Below are 18,388 nucleotides of genomic sequence, written 5' to 3'. Positions count from 1 at the left end.
CAAAAAACCTCCAAACTCAACCAACCAACCAAAAACCAAACAAGCCCCCTGTCATATGAAAACAGGTTTCCTCAAACCTTTTGCGTTTGATTAGTCTGAGACCCTTGTGCCAGAGCAGTGTCCCATCATGGGGACTCTTCACGGAGTGGTGCTGGGTCAGAGGGCAGTTCTAGGCCAAACAGAGACTGCTCCTGGGTCTCCACACCTTTATTCAAGTGTGTTCCCTGCTGCCAGTGACTGCCAGCCCCCTTGAAGGGCTCACACTAACAGTTTATGGTATAACACTCTTTATTAATAAAATTGTGACTGGTTAAGGTTCAAGGATTGCTGGTGATAGTATCTTGACTGCAAAAATGTATTCAAAGCAATATATACTATATAACAAGCTCTACTCCCTAACCAAAGTTAGCTCGAGATACTCATTCAGTGTGCATGGAACATGGTTCTTACCCAATGGACATCCCTGTGTGGGAGAGGACAGGTTCAGCCTGTCAGCTGATCCGGAAGTTACCACGGAGTCTTCCCTGACTTTTCCCTATTCTTAACTTTTATACTTTTTCTACATTTAAGTGAAGAAATAGTATAAAAGTATATACTTTCATACCTATTGAGTGAGGGTTGGAGGTACCTTGGAGGCAGGGAACATTGGTATAGTATCCAATGTAACATTGGGATGGGAGTATGCACCAGTCCAAGGAGGGTGTTTTTGCCATGGTTGATGATTCAATGGCAAGGCATCTTCCTTTATTGCCTTTGGGTTTTAGCTGCTCTGTGACTTACAGCTAAAAAGGGCTGCTGAGTTCCCTTCTCTGCAAGGATTTTAGCAGAGCCTGACCATGGTGTCTCTACTCTGCTCCACCTTTCATTTAGTCCCCCTTAGCATGTATTGTGTGGGGGAAATCACTGACCTTATTCCATGCAGGGAGGAGCAACTGCATTTTCCCCTATAATTTCCATGCTGTTACAGCTCTGTCTATAACTTCCCACTTTTCTTTAATTTTACCCCCAGTCTTTTTCCAACCTTCACACCCCCTGCTCCCCCAAACAAAACAACCAACGATCAATCCCGCCTTGAAATACCTTCTTAAGCCTACTGGGAGAAGAATGGGAAAAATTTGCTAAGAGATGAAATTCTCTTAGACAAAGTTTGTTCTGCTTTCTTTTCTGTTAAATAGAACACAGGAAAGGAGAGCATTATCAATTGAAATATAAAGTCCTACTTGTACTGTCTTGATTTTATAATTTGGAAGGCAGCATTACACTTTGGCTTTTCTGGTGTTTGACATTTCAGCTGCTAAAGAGAACCTTTTCACTAAAAACTGGGCCTTCCATAATAACGTTCTCATGTATGACATTTGAAATGTGACTATATTAATTTAGTTTATGAAGTCAGTTTTAAACATTAAATTATTGGTAAATTATATTATTTAAGATTTAAACAACTACAGCACCCCTAATCCTCAAAATGTATGGGCTGATGATGAATCTTTCAAAAATAAGAAAGTGGCTTTATTCCTGGTGTTTATACCACAAATATTAGTTTGGAGTTTTCTTTATGAATTATTTTTAATGATGTTGCTGTATGGTGTGTAATTATAAAGAGAGCCATAGAGTGTTTTGTTCAGGTGAACAGGAATTGAAAGCAGGTGTTGCTATCGCTCTGACACAGGAATTAACAGTTTTCCATCCTCACCCCTCCATTTGTTTGACTTCTATAACCTGCAAATCTGCCTCTACCTTTTTATTGTTGGATTACTACAGCATATATAATTTGGAGGTTTGGAATTACAATGATAAAGCATGAGGTGTTATTTGCTAATGCACAGAGAAGGGAAAAAAGAGTGACCAGTCCTCTGGGTGAGATGTGTATGTGTATGGGGCAGGGCAGTTCATGAGCATGCCTTGTTTTGTTCAGTGAGTTTGATGGCTGTTGCTAAATGAGATGTAGTTACTGATTTTTAGCTTATTTTTTTGACTCTTACTATATTGTGAAATTGATTCGTTGGTTGGAGTTGTGTTTATTTTTAAACTACTGAGTTACAATGCTGCTCTTCAAGGGATGAGAAGATAGTGTCAGTTGTTAGTTTATAAATAGGGATTGTCTGTGTAGGGTTACCATTGCTGTTTATTTTCAGGGTCAGGAGAAAATGAATTAAATTTAAAATAGCTTATTTTTCTGGTATGCTGCAACTCTAATGTCTCTAGTTTGTACATGGTTTGATTCTTATTTCTACAAGTGCCAGAACCTATAAAGCTTTTCTCTTCCCCATTAGTTTATGTTCTGCATAGCTTGACACGGTTTTCTAGTGTTTTATGCTGCCTAAACAGCTAGCCTTCTACACCAAGCCATAACTAATCATTCCAATAATAATCCATTATATTCTTAATCTGCATCTTAAATTAAACAGGGTTTTTTTTTTCAACCTCAGTAATTAGAGGATGTTTCACTGTAGAGGTTTGTAGTCAGAAATCCACATTAAACTTAATTGAGAAGATCAGCACAGCAGGGCATGTGTTGTTCCAGTATGAGGATTTGTGCTAAGATTTGAGCAGTTTGTTTTGTCTTCTTTTTTCAAGCTGTGAAGATCATAGGTTTTTACTCATTTCAGTCTTCTGTGACAGCATATGAAGTCAGAATACTTAGTGTGAAATGGTAAAAATTCTGAAAGCATGTAGTGGGTTTTTTCCTTTTTTTAAAGCATGGTCAGTAAGAAAAGAAATTTATTAATCTTTTTTATTGGATCTTTAATAGTATAGGTAGAATATGTATTATATTTGTATGGATAACATACAGGCAAAACCACACTTGTAAAGCTGCACTAAGAACTAATAAATCTTAAATAATTGATACTGTAATTGACTGACATGCTTATCATGAATTCACAGAAATATTTTTGTATGCTTTGTATTCCATTAATTGAATGCCATAACAAATTAAAAAGACATAAAATTACATCAGGCTTCTCTTTTCTGTCATACCAGCTACAAGAAGGGGACATTGAAAATTCTTCCTTGGAATGAGCAAAAACATCGTGAAGAAGACTGGTGTGAAAAACCAGAATGCAGGTAAGTATATATAAAAGCAAAAATAAAAAAAATTTATTTACTAATTCTTGAAATGTGGGAATTGACCCAGTAAGACTCACTTACTATTTTTGTGTGCACTAACTTGTGTTTTCAGCTTTCTCAGTGAGACTGACTGAACAAATGGAAAACGGAGGTTGTGCAAACCCGGATCTTCAAGTAGAGAGCATTTTCTTTCATGATCTATCACATGTTTGAAAGCTCTTACTAGTTCAGTAGAGAGAATTATTTCTTTCATGATCTATCTCCTGTTCAAAATCTCTTAGTAGTTCCTTTGCTGACAAAAACTAGCGCTCACTGTGATTGGCATTTGAGTCTCATCAATTTACTGTGTAATGATAGGTTGATTGTATCATTTTTTCCAGACGTTTTAGGAAAAAGATTGATGTTAAAAAAAAAAGTAGGTGAGCAAATATATATTTAAACGTACACATTTTTTTTTTTTTTTTAAAGGATGGTTATTGAACCAACTTTGCAAGATGAAGGCCAGTTTCTGTACGAAATGCAACCTGAGTTACTGAAGTACAGGACTACTGACCTTTCAGTAGATCTCGTCACTGATTGGTATTTGAGCAGAGCACAGGAAATTGAAGAGTATGCAATGCAGGTAAGAATAGCAGGAAGGAAATGATGATGGCTGAGCAGCCTTCTTCAACAGAATCCTTAACAGTCTTAATGCATATTAATAGACACTTCTCCCTCACACTGTGTCTCAATTTCATTATGGCTTTTGAAGTACTTGTTTTTTTTTTTTTCATTTGCAGTGTACTTACGCTTGCTCTGAAGTTTACTCAGCCAAATAATTAATCCACAGAAATGAATAGGAAGCCAGTAGATTCTGTTTCATTTGTTTTACCATAGCAGACAGTAGCTCTTTTGTAATCCATGAAAAGTGTTTACCATTGCATCTTATGTTTGTAACTAAGGGAGGGAAAGTTGTGCACAGCATTTTGGGAAACATGCTTTATTCTGTCACATGCTGCTGTGTCATGTATATTGATAAGTGTTGGTCACGTGTCACTGTCATGTCAATACATGATACTGTCATGATTTCTTCGTGGCAGATTTACTGTGTGTCTGTGGGACTACATGCAGCTTATTTTTGCTTGATTTTCTTCATATGTTAAAAGTGTTTGAAGCTCTGTGAGGTAAAGATAAGCATTGCACATAAAAACAGAGCTCATCACTCGTGTGCTCCAGTATTCTGTTGCTTCTCAGGCAAATTTAGGTGCATGAAAAGGAGGATGACTGGAAGTATCACTACCGTAGGTTAGTTCGGATGGGTGAGTTGTTCTACCAGCTTGCAGTCCTTCAGGGCTCTTTTTAATCATAGTTGACTGTGATCTTAACAACCTGTCAGTAGGTATAGAAATAAAAGCAACTTCCAAGGATCAGTTAAAGTATATAATGTATAAATTAGCATTCTGCTCTCCAAGACTTATGTCTGCCTTGCTGAATATTTACAGCCAGTATTGTGTTCTTTGAAATTGAAACAGAACCTTTCATATAAAGGTAGTTTCAGTCACTAGGGAAGAAGCCTGTTATTGTTTTTTGTGACATAAAATGCAACAATTAAAATTACTAAATCATGTTCAGCTAGAAAAGTCATGTTGCATGTCAGTTACCTGATTGTCTTAGTTTAAAGCAATCCTTCATATTCCATATACTGAGAGGAGCTGTGTGAGATCTCCAGAGGGAATAATATTCTAATTTACGTGCATCAATAGGATGCATCTTGGTTAAAAGCATATAACGATACCATCCCCTAAGATTAAGCATTTTATGTGGTCTTCATAAAGCTGAGAAGGACAATCCATCTGGGAATATACAGTCCACAAAAGCTTCTAGGAACTTAAAATTGCCTATTAAGCAACAGGGAAATAAAATAGATGCACAGACAGGACATAGATTGAAGTTGGCTTTTGGCAAACAGTTGTACAGCAGTGTTTTTGTAATTATTTTTCAGGTTGACTGTGCTCTGTCCCTTGTTCGTCTTGGCATGGAGAGGAACATTCCTGGTCTGCAGGTGCTTTGTGACAATCTGGTCACTCTTGAGACTGTGGTTTATGAGACTGATGGTGATCGAACTTTGACTTTGAAGGAACTTTTAGAGATGAAAGACATTGACAAGCTGAGACTGTTGATGTAGAATGTAAGTATTTTGAATAAATAATAAGTATACACCTCGAAATCCAGTAACTCAGGTTACTCTGGATCCTGTGTATATAAAGACACTGTCATTTTTCTGATGAACCTCTGTCTTTAATTCTGTAAAAATTCTACATTTTCACTGTTCCTTTTTTGTTGTTGTTGTTGTGGTAGGGTTTATTTCTATGTTTATTTGTTTCTAAAAAAAGCTAAATTGGCTCAGTTTTCTCAAAGACCCACTTTGTCCCTGGCTGAGGACTCAGTGCTACTAAATCTTCTTTTGAAAGCTGTGAACTCCCTTTTTGTTGACCTTTTTTAAGGGATCTTCATTGTAGCTCTTGATGATGCTGCAGATACCACAGCAATGAATGTTTTCCATGGATGTTTTCTGGTGTCTTTAAATATTGTCAAGAAACTTTAATATTTGCCTTTGCACTGTATGTGTGTATATGTGTTTTTGTCTCTGTATTGAACTTATCCATGGCATTTCAGGATAGAAAAAGACGTCTTGGAAGGGCTGAAAAATAGCTAGAGATGGAATAGGGTTCTGAAATTCAGTTGAAGAACACATAAGCACCAGAGGAAACTAGGAAAATACTCAGAATTTTTTTTTTTTATTTATATAGCCACTCAGCATTTGGTTTTCTGTTTTACATTCTTGCTGAATTACTGAAAGTAATGCTACTCGGAGATGCTTGCATGGTCTTTCACTCATTCTGAAACTGCAGGAGGAAGGGAGTCTTTCCTCACTAATGGGCTTTACTCCTGTTCTGCTCAGTTTCCTCAAGCCATTGGGTAGCAGAAAGATTGTTTCAGGGCTTCATGATGTAGTGATCTGTTTGTGATAGCTGAAGATAACTGTTTCAGTTATATTGATCAAAAAAGGTTCTATTTGGTTTTTTGCTTTTCCTGCTTATTTTGGACAATGAAGCTGAACTAGTTCTTATATTTCCTCTCTGTAACTCTTTGTGCTTTCCAGTCCTCAGATGAAAAATATGTGAAGAATGTTTACCAGTGGATGATCCCTTTTCTCCACCGCTGTGAAAATCAGTCCCCTGGTCTTGCAAATACCCTTTTTAAAGAATATTTAGTAACACTGGCAAAGGAAGACTTGACTCTACCTCTGAAGATATTTCAGAATTCAAAACCTGCTGTAAGTAAAGAGCCCTGTTGATTCTACTGGTTTCTTTGGAAATTCTTGTCCTGAAGAGGTTAATTCAGAAATAGAGTTAGTTTTTCTAAATCAGACCATCTTTCTGATCTTTCCCTTTTTCTTAGACCCAGAATTTGTTATGTTTTAGAAAACAACAATTAAAAAGTTTTGTAGCATAAATCATAATGCAGCTAAACTGTCCTTGATGAGATTGTCAAATTAATGTAATAATGATTCTAGCTTAGTAGAATAAAAATTACGGATTCTTCTTTGAAGTGATTTTCGGGTGACCTGTTTAAAGTAAATTCCTGGCATATTTGCTTTATAAAAAGTGGATATGAAAGAGTTTAATGATCTCACTAATATTTTTTTCCCTGAGGAATTTTACTAGGAGTAGATTTCAAGTTACTCCCCCCCTCTCCCGCCTTACTCAGCAAATGTAAAGAATAAAGTGGGGGCCATTAGGATTGAGGTGAGAGTTCACTGAGTAAGGGTTGAAGTTGCTTTCCATGTGAGTGTTTTACGCTGCTTCTATGGCTTAAATAATTATTCCAGAGCACACAGGCACATTTCTGCATGCTATTGAATGTTCTGAGTGTATGGACAGAAATCAACCAGTGAAGCACAACCACAGCTCTTCAATGTATGTTGGTACTGTTGTACATATTAAATAAATCTGACAAATGTTTGCAGCAGTTTCCTTCCTCTGCACCCTCTCCACTTCTCAAATTCAAAAAGGGTATAGTGGCATACCACTGTTCTTTCAAGTGTCTGCACTGCAGAAAACTAGCCAAGATAAGATTCAGGTTATGACTTCACCACGTTGTTATCAAGAAACATTCTAATTGCACCTGAAGAAAATTTATTTTCTTGGAGTACCTATCTTTTTATGTTGAAAAGAAAATTTACTGTTGAATTAGAAACAGGGAATAAAAACCAGTGTTCTTTCTTTTCTTGTTAGTGTCAGCAACAAATTATCCCTGATCAGGACCAGCTTATGATCACGGCGTTGGAGTGTATTTATAGCTGTGAGCGAGATGACCAGCTCTCTCTTTGTTATGATATTTTGGAATGCCTTCCACAAAGAGGATATGGGTAAACATTTTATTTGTAAATTATTTGGTTATTCACAAATATTTTAGAAATATTAAATATAGTTGTGAATTAAAGCTTTAAAAAGGGTTGTTAAGTCACTAAAGGGCAGACCAAGTTACTGGAATACTCTGTTCACCTCTGAGCTGCCATGATTGTAATGTATCTATATACTTCTGCTGTATATACATCAGAAGTACATGCTCTACCAGTTAATGCAGCAGAACATGAGTTAAAGTAGCAGCCTAGACCAAGGCTTCTGTATTGTTTCTTAGACTTTCATAGTCTGATGAATTGAGACCAAGTGTTAGTGCTGTCTTACTGGTTTTCTTGCAATAGTGGTGTCTTGCAGTTAACTTAAAAGCAGCAATATGTCCCTGTGAGAGAGGGAAGATGGAAAACCCATTGAAGGACAAGTAATGCTCAAGAAAGTGAAAGCATGAAGAGGTGATAGATACTCTGTGATCTGTGAGGTGTAAACTATTTTTCCAGTATCTTTTACATGAAGGAAGGAGAGAGCCTGAGAAAAGTCTAAGGAAGAAGGAAAACCTCTGCTCTTAAAAAATTGAGGGACCCTCTAAATTTTAACTGTCTTTACAGCAAGAAGCCCAATAGTTTTAATATTTACAAGTAAACATTTATTTTAATCAAGGAATGTTTCAAACTACTTATCTTCATGTGTATATAATGTGAGTTACAAGAGGAAATTATAAGAAATATGTGTTTATGTATATATTTAATTGTGTGATATCATTGCAGGCCTGAAACAGATAAAACTAACACTCTTCATGATGAAGTAGATGAACTGGAACAAATTCTCAGGTATTGCATTTTGCTGAAATAAATATTCTTAGAGAAATCACTAAGCATAGCCAAGAACATTTTTATAAGAAACCAGCAAGAATATATTTTTTTTAATGCTGTCAACAAGATTATCTGTATGATTTTTGTATTCAGAACATAGAAATTTTGAATGGTTTTATCTATTTGAATAGTATAGAACTGTAGAGATACTTATGTTCTTGGAATAAAAGTTTGGGGGGTTGTGTTTTGTTTTTTTTGTTTTGTTTTTTTGTTTTGTTTGGGTTTTTTTGTGTGTAGGGTTTTGTTGGGGAATTTTTTTATTTGTTTGGTTGGGGATTTTTTGTTTTGTTTGTTTTTATTTTCAGTGGGCTTTTTTTTGGCAGGGGGAAGGAGGGTTAACCTGAGGAGTTTGTTTTGATCTTCATACTCTCTAATGCTTTGAGTGATCAAAGACTAAAAACTGTGGTGCTATGTGTTTACCCTATGGTATTATTTAATATATATATATAGATAGTTTTTAAAATGTAGGTAATGTTACTCTGGTTAAGCTATACTATTAGAGATTTTATGGAGACTGTTTGCATTTGCAGTACATTGTTTGAGAGTCCTGCTGCTGCAGCAGTAGTTGTACAGTTGTGCAGGATTCAAGAGCGCTGACTCTGTTTGCAGTGTGTCGGAGCTGTTGGAGAAGCACGGCCTGCAGAAGCCGGTCTCCTTCGTGAGAGACACGAAGGACAGTGCAGAGGAGGCGCGGAAGCTGATGATCCGGCTGACAAGGCACACAGGTCGCAAGTTAGTATTCCACGAGGCACCGGGATAAGAGGGGAAGCGCGGTGAGGTAACAGAGCATGCCTGCCTGCTTTGTGGCAGCAGGGAGCTGGGGTGTTCACCCTGAAGACAGTGTACATACAGAGATTGGTTAAACATGTGATTAACATGATTAGTGTTTTGGCTGCATTCTTCACAGTCAAAAATCTCTGCTTTGGTATGTTTGTGTTCAAGTAAACAAGCTTAAAAGGCATACTGGCTGCAAAATATTGCAGGATGATGAATTGTGAAAGATAACATATTGTAAATAAAGTCCTTTAAGACCTATTTAATTCTATTGAGAGTGTAGGATTTGTAAAATAATGCTTTGGTTTTTTTGGTGTGTTTTCTTGGAACCCTTGTAATATGGTAACTTACTGATTTTAGGTATTGATTCTACCACTTATATTCCCAGTATTATTTCTCAGTTGTTCTAGTTAAGAACTACTTCATTTAACTCATCTTTCAACTGTACATGAATTATTAAATGGCTCTTGGCATAAGCAGATAAAAATTTTGAATCCTGGGAAAACCAGCCATAACTGCGGGTGACTTTCTTTCTTATTTACAGCAAATATGCACAGCAGTTTATCCATTATGGTAGAGTGGTATTTAGATTTTTAGTAGTCTGAAAGCTTTTTAAGACTTCTGGAAACCTCTCTTTAGAAAGATCAAGACAATGCCTCTGTAGGAAAAATGTTGGTTTTTCCACTTCTGTTTTGCCAAAATAAAAGCTAATGCCACATGAGAAAATCACTATTAGCTGGAACTAGCTCATGTAATTTAAAAAGGTCTTTTTCTAATCTGAAAGGCTCAAGATAATGTCAAAAAACCTTCATAGTGTTTTTACTAGTAAAAGTTTTGATAGGGCACAAGAAGTTGAGGCTTTGTGCATAAACAGAGATCCATGGATTCAGAGGGTCAAGAATCTGAATACCACTCAATTTTAAGAAACAAAGTTGGAACTCTATTCTCCTGTGATTGCATGCAATTGATTAGTCCTTTGAGATTGCCTACAATGAACAGCACTTTAATGATCCGCAGTTGCTGTTGGAGACTTGGTTTTGCCCTGCAGTTCCTGGATCAGCAGGAGGATAGCACTTCAAACTTTCTGATGTGTTATGGAAAATTATCAAAACCTAGCTGGGGACTCTTGAGAAAGATTGCTTAAATCCCTGCCTTATCCCACAGAAAACAGAAAAAGCACTTTGGGCACTGCATTGTTGTCAAACCATTTTATCCCACGGATGCTGTTCTAATATTAATTAATATTAAAAGCCATCTGTCTTTGAATCACTCCTGGTTAAAAGTCTAATTAAATACTGAAATAGCATTTGAGAAAACTCGTATTTTTGGTGATGGAAATCTACTGCTTTTCTTTAAATTTGTTGGGGAAGAGAATATTTAATTTTAAAAAATATTTGTAGGCAACCGTCAGTTGGTGAGACACAGTGGAAGCAATTACTCCAGGATATGTTGGACATGCAGCAGAAAGTGTATAGATGCTTACATTCAGATACTTGCTATGAGGTGAGTTTTGTATCTTCTTACTGACTTATGTCCCAAGTAAGCTATAGATTCTTATTTCATATTGTTGCTCACAACCGTAAATACATTTTCCAAGTGTTGTTACTTGGTTTGTCTACTGGCTTTTTGCTGTATTTTATTTAAGGAAAAATTCTGGTGTTTATTCATTTTATCTAAAGCCCTTCTAATAAATATCCTGTATATCTTTTATTAAAATTCAGCTTTTTAGAAATTGAGTCAGCTTTGATCTGTAGCCTGTAATTCCATGTACAAATGTGTTTAGCAACAAACACTCCGAACTAATGAAAATAAAGCATTGTCTTCACTCAAGCATTTCTTAAACATGGAGTTCTGGCTTGATACTATTATCCAAGATCATTATAGGATTATGGACTTTCTGCTGCTTGCAATTGAAGTAAAATTATGTGAGATGAGAAATCTAATTTCAGTGAAGGTAAAAACCCTTGCATGTGCATAAAGCCCAAACCCATGTCATTAGTATTTGCAAAGGACAGCTGTTAGACAGATGTAGAATTTGCTGTGACGTGTTATTTACATTTTCACTTCAATGTACTGCATTTTATTACAGATGCAGTACTGTGTCCACTATAATTAGTGTTTATATCTATATAAAAGCAGGTTTTATTGCAGTTTACAGATTTAATTGCTTATGGCTATCCATCTGATTAGCTCTTAGGAGAAGTTTTAAAAGCAAAGTAGAAAAAAAAAGAAAAAAACCAATGCTATTCAACTTTTATGTGAGAAAAATCATTCTTTCCCTGTAGTGCAGCTAGAAAAATTGCAGCATGTTTAATAGTCATGGTTTTGTGGTAGGCTACAACTTGGTGTACTTGAAATTTTTTTTACGTGCATGTTAAAAAATTGTAATACTAGAGCACTCTGTAAATAAGGCATTTGCTTTGCTCTGATCTTAATGTAAGTTTTCTATTGGCACTATTTTTTTAAACTCTGAACCATATAATTGAAAAAGAAACACAACTAAGGGTTTTGGAAAAAATTATGTAGGAGTACTGAAAATGCTTTGAAATGTGGTGCTGTCATATGCAATTATACTTCAATAACTTCAAAATTGATAAATTGGTGAGGCAGTAAGGATTTGCAATCCCATCTGAGGTTTCAGTATTTTTGAGCATGATGCTTAGTTTGTTCTTCTTTCATGCAAGGTGAATTCTGTCCTCTTGAAGGAGGACTTCTTAAGTTTTGAGAGAGGTAAATGTTCCATGTGGGATCTTTGAGGAAGAAGGGTCAGCTGTGATACTTTGCATCTCTCGCTGTTCCTTGACGGTTGGTATGTTGTGAAATGGAAGATGATCCAATTGTGTGATGTTCTTTAAGAAGCACAGAACTGTTTTCCTTTCCAGAGCATGAGGTGGTTTGGAGAGGTTCTTCCTAGAAAAAAAGTATCCTAAAATTAAACAATGATTGGATAGAGTGCTAAATAATCTCATCTATGCCCTCTTTCCCATGAAAGGTTGGACCAGATCATCTTTAGAGGTCCCTCCCAACCTGGGCTCTGTGGATACAAAATGCTGCTAGCAAGGATTTTCTTGGTATTTTCTAAGCCTGTGAGAGACTTTTCTCTCTCACAGAAGAGGTAGCAGAGTTATGTAAACAATGAAACACCTGCAGCCATGAAAAGTCTTGTTTATGGTATAGTAGAAAAATATTTTGACAATGGATGTTTAGGATTTTAGCCAATCACCCTAAGGGGTGGCTGATCCTTTGTCCAATTAGACTATGAAGAAAAAAGTCTATAGAAGAGTTTGTAAAATAATTTAAAAAATCAATCTTGCTGCACAATTCCTGCCTGCTGGATCTTCTCTCCTCCTCCCGATGGCTGCAGGACATGGTGATATGCCCTAGGGCAATTATTTTTTTTTAATAGGGCTCTTCTGTGATTCACTGATCCTCTTGAATTTGCTATGAACTTTAAAACATTCAATAAAGGCCATATTGTTGCAGCTGTGATATTTTCTGAAATGATCAAATTTCTGTTTCTTTTCATTAGGACAATAATGACTATGCTTAAGAAAAAAGCAAATTATTTTTGTAAGGAATTGAGATTATTTTGAGTGTCTTAAAGTGGGTAAAACTTTTACCTGTAAATAAGCTAGGTGTTTTCTGGCAGAATACAGCATTATATTAGTTTACATTCTTTGAAGATAGTCTTGGTTGAAATTTAAGGAACATTTTACGTGCTCAGTCCTATATATTTTTAGTTTCTTTAGGAATACAAAATTTCTTCTCATATGTTGTTAGTTTTAAGGTCTTAATAGTGAACTGCCTTTTCAGATTCTTATATTGTAGTACACCTCAGAATGTAGGTATATTTTTGGTGTCTTAAGTCATACTGTAAAAAGACAATTAATATGCTTTTTTTTTTTTTTTAACTTCCAGTAAATAGAAAATAGCTACTAGTTAATTTTAGCTTTACTTAAGTGAATTGTAGAAATACTTCCCTTGACAGAAGTCAGATTTTCTGCTTGGACTGAATATATTTATATATATTCTTTTGACTTCAAAGTTCCTTGCATTCAGAGGGGTTTATGCCATAAAATGCAGATAAGCTTAATTGAAACTGCTGCTGCTCCTGCAGGTTATTAAATTACTGTTCTTTCTTTTAGATATTCACCGAAAGTCTTTTATGCTCAAGCAGTATAGACAATATCCACCTGGCTGGGCAAATGATGCATTGCCGTGTTTGGTCAGTGGATCTGCCGAGTTCATCAAAAGGGAAGCTGCAGTACCGAGTCAGCTATGCCAGAAGTATTGAACTAGTTTTGGCTGCTGGTAGAGAATATTTCAATTCTTCAACGAGTTTGACTGACAGCTGTATGGAGTTGGCCAGGTACATTTGCCACTATCATATACATAAATACAACTGAGTTAATGTTGTCATAGCATTAGGGTTTATTTGATATTATATTCCCCCCCCTCCCCTCCCCCAGTCGTCTATTGAGAATATTTTTCATAAGCAGGCTCTGGAAGTACAGAGTAATGTTGCTTTTAATGCAGGGAGTTTAAAGACCCTTTTAATGAATAAGGGTCCTGTGACCAGCTTTTCTCTTAGGGTTTTATGGTGATATTTCAAAATACATGGTTTATAGCTCAAATACTTGGTATGAATGTGTGACTCTGTGTTTATTCTGTTCAGTAACATGTTTTGGTCCTTCTCTGACTTCAATCAGTTGTTTCATGGTAACTTACCTTGTTTCCATGAGTGATTATCAGTGTATAGGTCTCCTAGTAGCCTTCATGTATGTGTTGGTTTAGGTAGAATATATTTGTCTTCTCTTAACTCTTTTATTCCACTCCTATTTTAATCTTCACCCTGAAATATTTGTCAATATGCCTGAAAAATATGATGGGTTCATATGGGATGTTCAGCTAACAAACAGTTTTGGTTTTGATTTAAAATGTGTTTTCTTAATTAACGTGTGGAGATAAAAGTCATATGATAAACTGGAGAAATCAAATACTTTCTGATTTAATGTGTATGGTGAATTAAACCATTTAAAATCATTGAGATGAGATGCCATCTGGACAAGCTCAAGAATTGAAGCTCATGAGACTCATGAAGTTCAACAAGACCAAGTGCTGGTGCTGCACCCCAGTATCAGTCCAGGCTGGAGGATGAACAGATCCAGAGCAGCCCTGCTGAGAAGGACTTGGGGATGCTGGTGGAGGAGATGGTGGACATGACCTGGACATGTTCTCTTGCAGCCCAGAAAATTAAATGTGTCCTGGGCTGCACCCAAAGCAGCAAGGGGAGCAGGGGAGGAAGGGGAGGGGGTGAGACACCACCTGCAGTGCTGCATCCAGCTCTGGGGTCCCAGCACAGGAAGGACACAGACCTGCTGGAGTGTGTCCAGAGGGATGAAGCACCTTCTTCTTTCCTTTCCTGTGAGGAAAGGCTGAGGGATTTGGGATTGTTCAGCCTGGAAAAGAGAACATTCTGGGATGACCTAAATGTGTCCTTCCAGTACCTGAGGGGAGCCTGCAAGAAAGATGTAGAGGGACTTTTTACAAGGGCATATAGTGGGACAAGGGGTAATGGTTTCAATCTGGAGGATAGTAGGTTTACACTGGATGTTTGGGAAAGAAAAAAAAATTCTTTACTGTGAGGGTAGTGAGGCACCAGAACAGGTTGTCCACAGAAGCTGTGGATGCCCCATCCCTGGAAGTGTTCAAGGCCAGGCTGAATGGAGCTCTTGAGCAACCTGTTGTAGTGGGAGGTGTCCCTGCCCATGGCAGGGGATTTGGAACTAGGCAATGTTTAAGGTCCCTTCCAACCTATGTCTGTTCTATGATTCTATGATTTTGCATGTTGATTTTCTTTGTTCAGCATGTATTAGTAAAACTACATATGAATACACTGTACCAGAATGCAACTTGTATTTTAAAAAATTATCTAAAAGCTTATTACAATAATATACTATTCATATGACTTGAAAAAAATATATTTAGAGTAATGTGCTCTTAATAGTTGCATTTATTAATTCGTCTTCAGAGGAATTTAGTGGGGGTTTTTTTATTGTTGTTTTGTTGTAGTTGTTGGTTGGTTGGTTGGTTTTTTTTTTAATTCAGCTTCGGTTTATTTGCTGTACCTAGCTGAGGAAACTGAATTTGTGACAATGACTCTTAATGTTTCACTTCCTGTCAACTTTTTGCACTGTTTTGCTTTTATCTTCTAGAATATGGCATTATCAAAATGCAATAGTGGTAGGAGAAATGTTTCCCAAAATAATTACGTATTTAAGTACTTACACTATTAAAGTAGTTACATCTATTAAATTCATTGCCGATCTAAATTCAGGAGGGTTTAGGTGATGTACTTATCACAACCAGCTGAAGGCAATCCAAAACCAGAAATTTGTTAAAATGTTTAGAGTATTTTGATGTTTCACAAGTACAGTAAATTACTGCTTGGTTGTTTTGTTTTATTTACTGGTGAACTTTTCCCACAAGTTTAACTTTGAATGTATTCATCAAACTTTAGGAAAATGTGTTTCATTCTTATTAGGTGCTGTCTACAACTTATTGAAGACAGTCCGAGTGCTGTTCAGGAGGAGTTGGACCTCATTCGTGCTCTGGGTTACCTGGAAGAGTTTGGTGTGAAAATATTACCACTACAAGGTACTGCATAACTTTATTCTTTATATGATTACTTGAATCACAGGCATAAATATGCATGAGAAATAGCTACTATTACATAAGTGTGACATGATTAAACTTAAAGAGTTCACTTCCTGCCTCCAAGCACTACAGGCACATACAAAAGTAATTTTTGTAATGAAATTTTTTAGAATATGTGAGGTAAGAAGGATATTTGCATATGGTGTATGTGTTTTGGGACTTACTTTAAGCAGGACTTTAAAATAGAGTACCGAGTATATGAAACTTGAACAGAAATAATTTAAGCTCATATTTTGTTTGCCAAATAATCTGCACTTGCCTGTGTGCTTTAAAGTAACAGGTGGGAGAGAGGTACTTCATGCAGAGGCAGTTTTCGTGTCTCCAGTGGGCTGTTTAATTTTGAGGTATATAAAACCCAATGACAGTGGAAGTGAACTTTTATTAGGTATTGCTTCTGATGATGTGCTTAAAACTAAATCTTTTGGATCTCTGACTCCAGTGAAAGTTGTTGGACAAAAGTTGGAAAGAAGTTATGATTATGTACAAAGAAATTGCATGAACAGTAGTGGAACTGGCTGAGATGAGCACTGAGCCATGAGACATGCTGATGATAATGTTTTACTTCTGGCATTGTGCAGAGAAATACTGGGATTTATGGCTAGCACTTCAGTGCTTTCCACTTCATGGAAAATGAAGTAGATATTCTCAGTGGCTGTTGTTACTTTACTTTGGTATTCTCCTTTTGTTCTCTTTTTTTCCAAGTATTTGTTCAAGTGAGTTGATGCTCCGTGTGTTATATTCAGAAATCTTACAATTTCTGGACTGAGAATGTCTGATTTCCAGATCTTGCAGTACTGGCCTGTTGATTCCTAGAGTAAAATTATTTCTCAGTCAGTTTGTTCAGCCTCTAGAAAAGTGCACATATTTTCTTCAACTTTTTTTGATGTGGACATGGAGGTATCATTTTTAAAAAGTAGTAGCATAATACTGCATTAACAGTATGTGTAATACAACTGATCTAGATTAATTAGAACATGTGAAATAATGCATGTGATTTCATTAATGACCCTGATTTACCCTTGCTTCAGTATCTTTCATGTAAATCAAATTAATAAGATTAAAATGATGTTTCCAATTTTAATGAAAGCCTTTAAATGATCTGTTACTTTGGTAGAGTGTCGTTAAAAATAGCACTAAGGATCAGCTGTTCCCACAGCAATAGTTTTTTAGCAATTTTTTAGCAATTTTTGCAGTTCTGTATTTAGTTTTCTGTAGATCTTCCCCCACTTCTATTTTTAGCAAACTCAGTAGTTTATGAACTACTGTTATGCTATATTTCAATAAAATCTGGTTTGAAGACTCCTTATTAAAATAAAATGTGAAGGAAAGTCCATCATTAAGTGTTTTACCCATGGTATTATATTAGATTACTTTTAGTTATGTATTAAAAATTCCTGCTTAAATAATCAGTGACTGGAAACGTTTTATTGTTGTATACTAATATAGGCCTGTGATAGAATATTAAAAATTAAACTAAAAATATGACCTTTTCCTGCTCTTCCATTCTTATTCATTTTGGTCTAATTTGATTTCCAGAACTAATGATTTTCATTATGCAAATACTACTTTGCTCTTACTGAGAGGCCTGATATCCTGTGTTTTAAGCCCCATATGCTAATGCAGAGTTTATCCCCCATGCAGCCATTCACTCTTATTTAGTGTTAAGTGGAATATCTGCATGCTGTTCCTCTGAGTTCTGAGAACTTGCATGGTATGAAAGCATTACCTTTTAAAACAGCAGCCTGAAGTTAGCCACCCACTAACAAGCTAAATATGGCACTGGAATCAGTTCATGATATTAAATCATGCAATTACAATAATTGTTTAATTCTTGGTAAAATCTTTTTTGAAACACAGTACTAATTATAAGCTGCTCAGGATACAGTTGACAGAACCTGGTGATTTGTAGACTGTCCTTCCGCTTCCACAGAAAATTTTTAAGTAAATTAAGAGTTTGCTAATGACAGTTCTTTGAGTCTATGTGATGTATCTTGTCCATGCTAAAATAAAATGTAGCGTGAAATCTTAGTTCGTTACAACATTCTAAACAAAAGTTAGTGTCTGTGTTAGCAGTCTGCAAAAATGATAATTAAAATTGTATAAAGGTATATCGGTTAATTGTATACATTTAAAAACAGTGAATGTGAAAAAATGAAATAAAAGTAAGTTTTCATTCGGGTCAGTTTTCTGCTTTTTGCTCCCTTCATAACTTGACTTGACTTGCTAATGATTGGGGCTGGATATCCTGCGGCGTTATTTTAACTTTCTGTTTGTAGGTATAATTGAGGATCTGCATGCAAGCAGCCTTGAGCTGGTTTTCAGTTTGTATTTGCATTCTTATACTCCCCAGCACTCCTCCTGCCCTGTGTTGTTGAAGCAGGAGCACAGCAGTCAAGTTCATTTGTGCAGTCTCTAAACCAGTTCTGCTTTCAACAGTGCGTTTGTGTTCCGATCGACTCAGTCTCATCAAGGACTGTCTGGCGCAGACGTCAACAAACTATAAACAGTCTGCTAAGCTCCTGGAACTGGCAAACCTGCTGAGGGTTGCAGGTAAGC

At 36.3% G+C, this 18,388-nt stretch overlaps 1 protein-coding gene across 1 annotated transcript in view; it reads left to right on the top strand.

The window, feature by feature from the left end:
* Window positions 1-18,388, top strand: part of NBAS (neuroblastoma amplified sequence) — a 162,236-nt gene that overhangs the window by 37,425 nt on the left and 106,423 nt on the right. Inside the window, 11 exon segments of the mRNA XM_008641788.2 lie at window positions 2,983-3,066; window positions 3,538-3,691; window positions 5,051-5,236; window positions 6,212-6,385; window positions 7,347-7,480; window positions 8,237-8,299; window positions 8,951-9,073; window positions 10,516-10,618; window positions 13,261-13,484; window positions 15,660-15,772; window positions 18,269-18,382. Coding sequence (XP_008640010.1) covers window positions 2,983-3,066; window positions 3,538-3,691; window positions 5,051-5,236; window positions 6,212-6,385; window positions 7,347-7,480; window positions 8,237-8,299; window positions 8,951-9,073; window positions 10,516-10,618; window positions 13,261-13,484; window positions 15,660-15,772; window positions 18,269-18,382 — 1,472 coding nt within the window.

This window comes from Corvus brachyrhynchos, unplaced genomic scaffold (genome assembly GCF_000691975.1).
Source record: "Corvus brachyrhynchos isolate BGI_N302 unplaced genomic scaffold, ASM69197v1 scaffold116, whole genome shotgun sequence".
Taxonomy (NCBI): Eukaryota; Metazoa; Chordata; class Aves; order Passeriformes; family Corvidae; genus Corvus; species Corvus brachyrhynchos.
The sequence above is the reverse complement of the archived record's forward strand: the minus strand, read 5'-3'. Positions and strand labels throughout refer to the sequence as shown.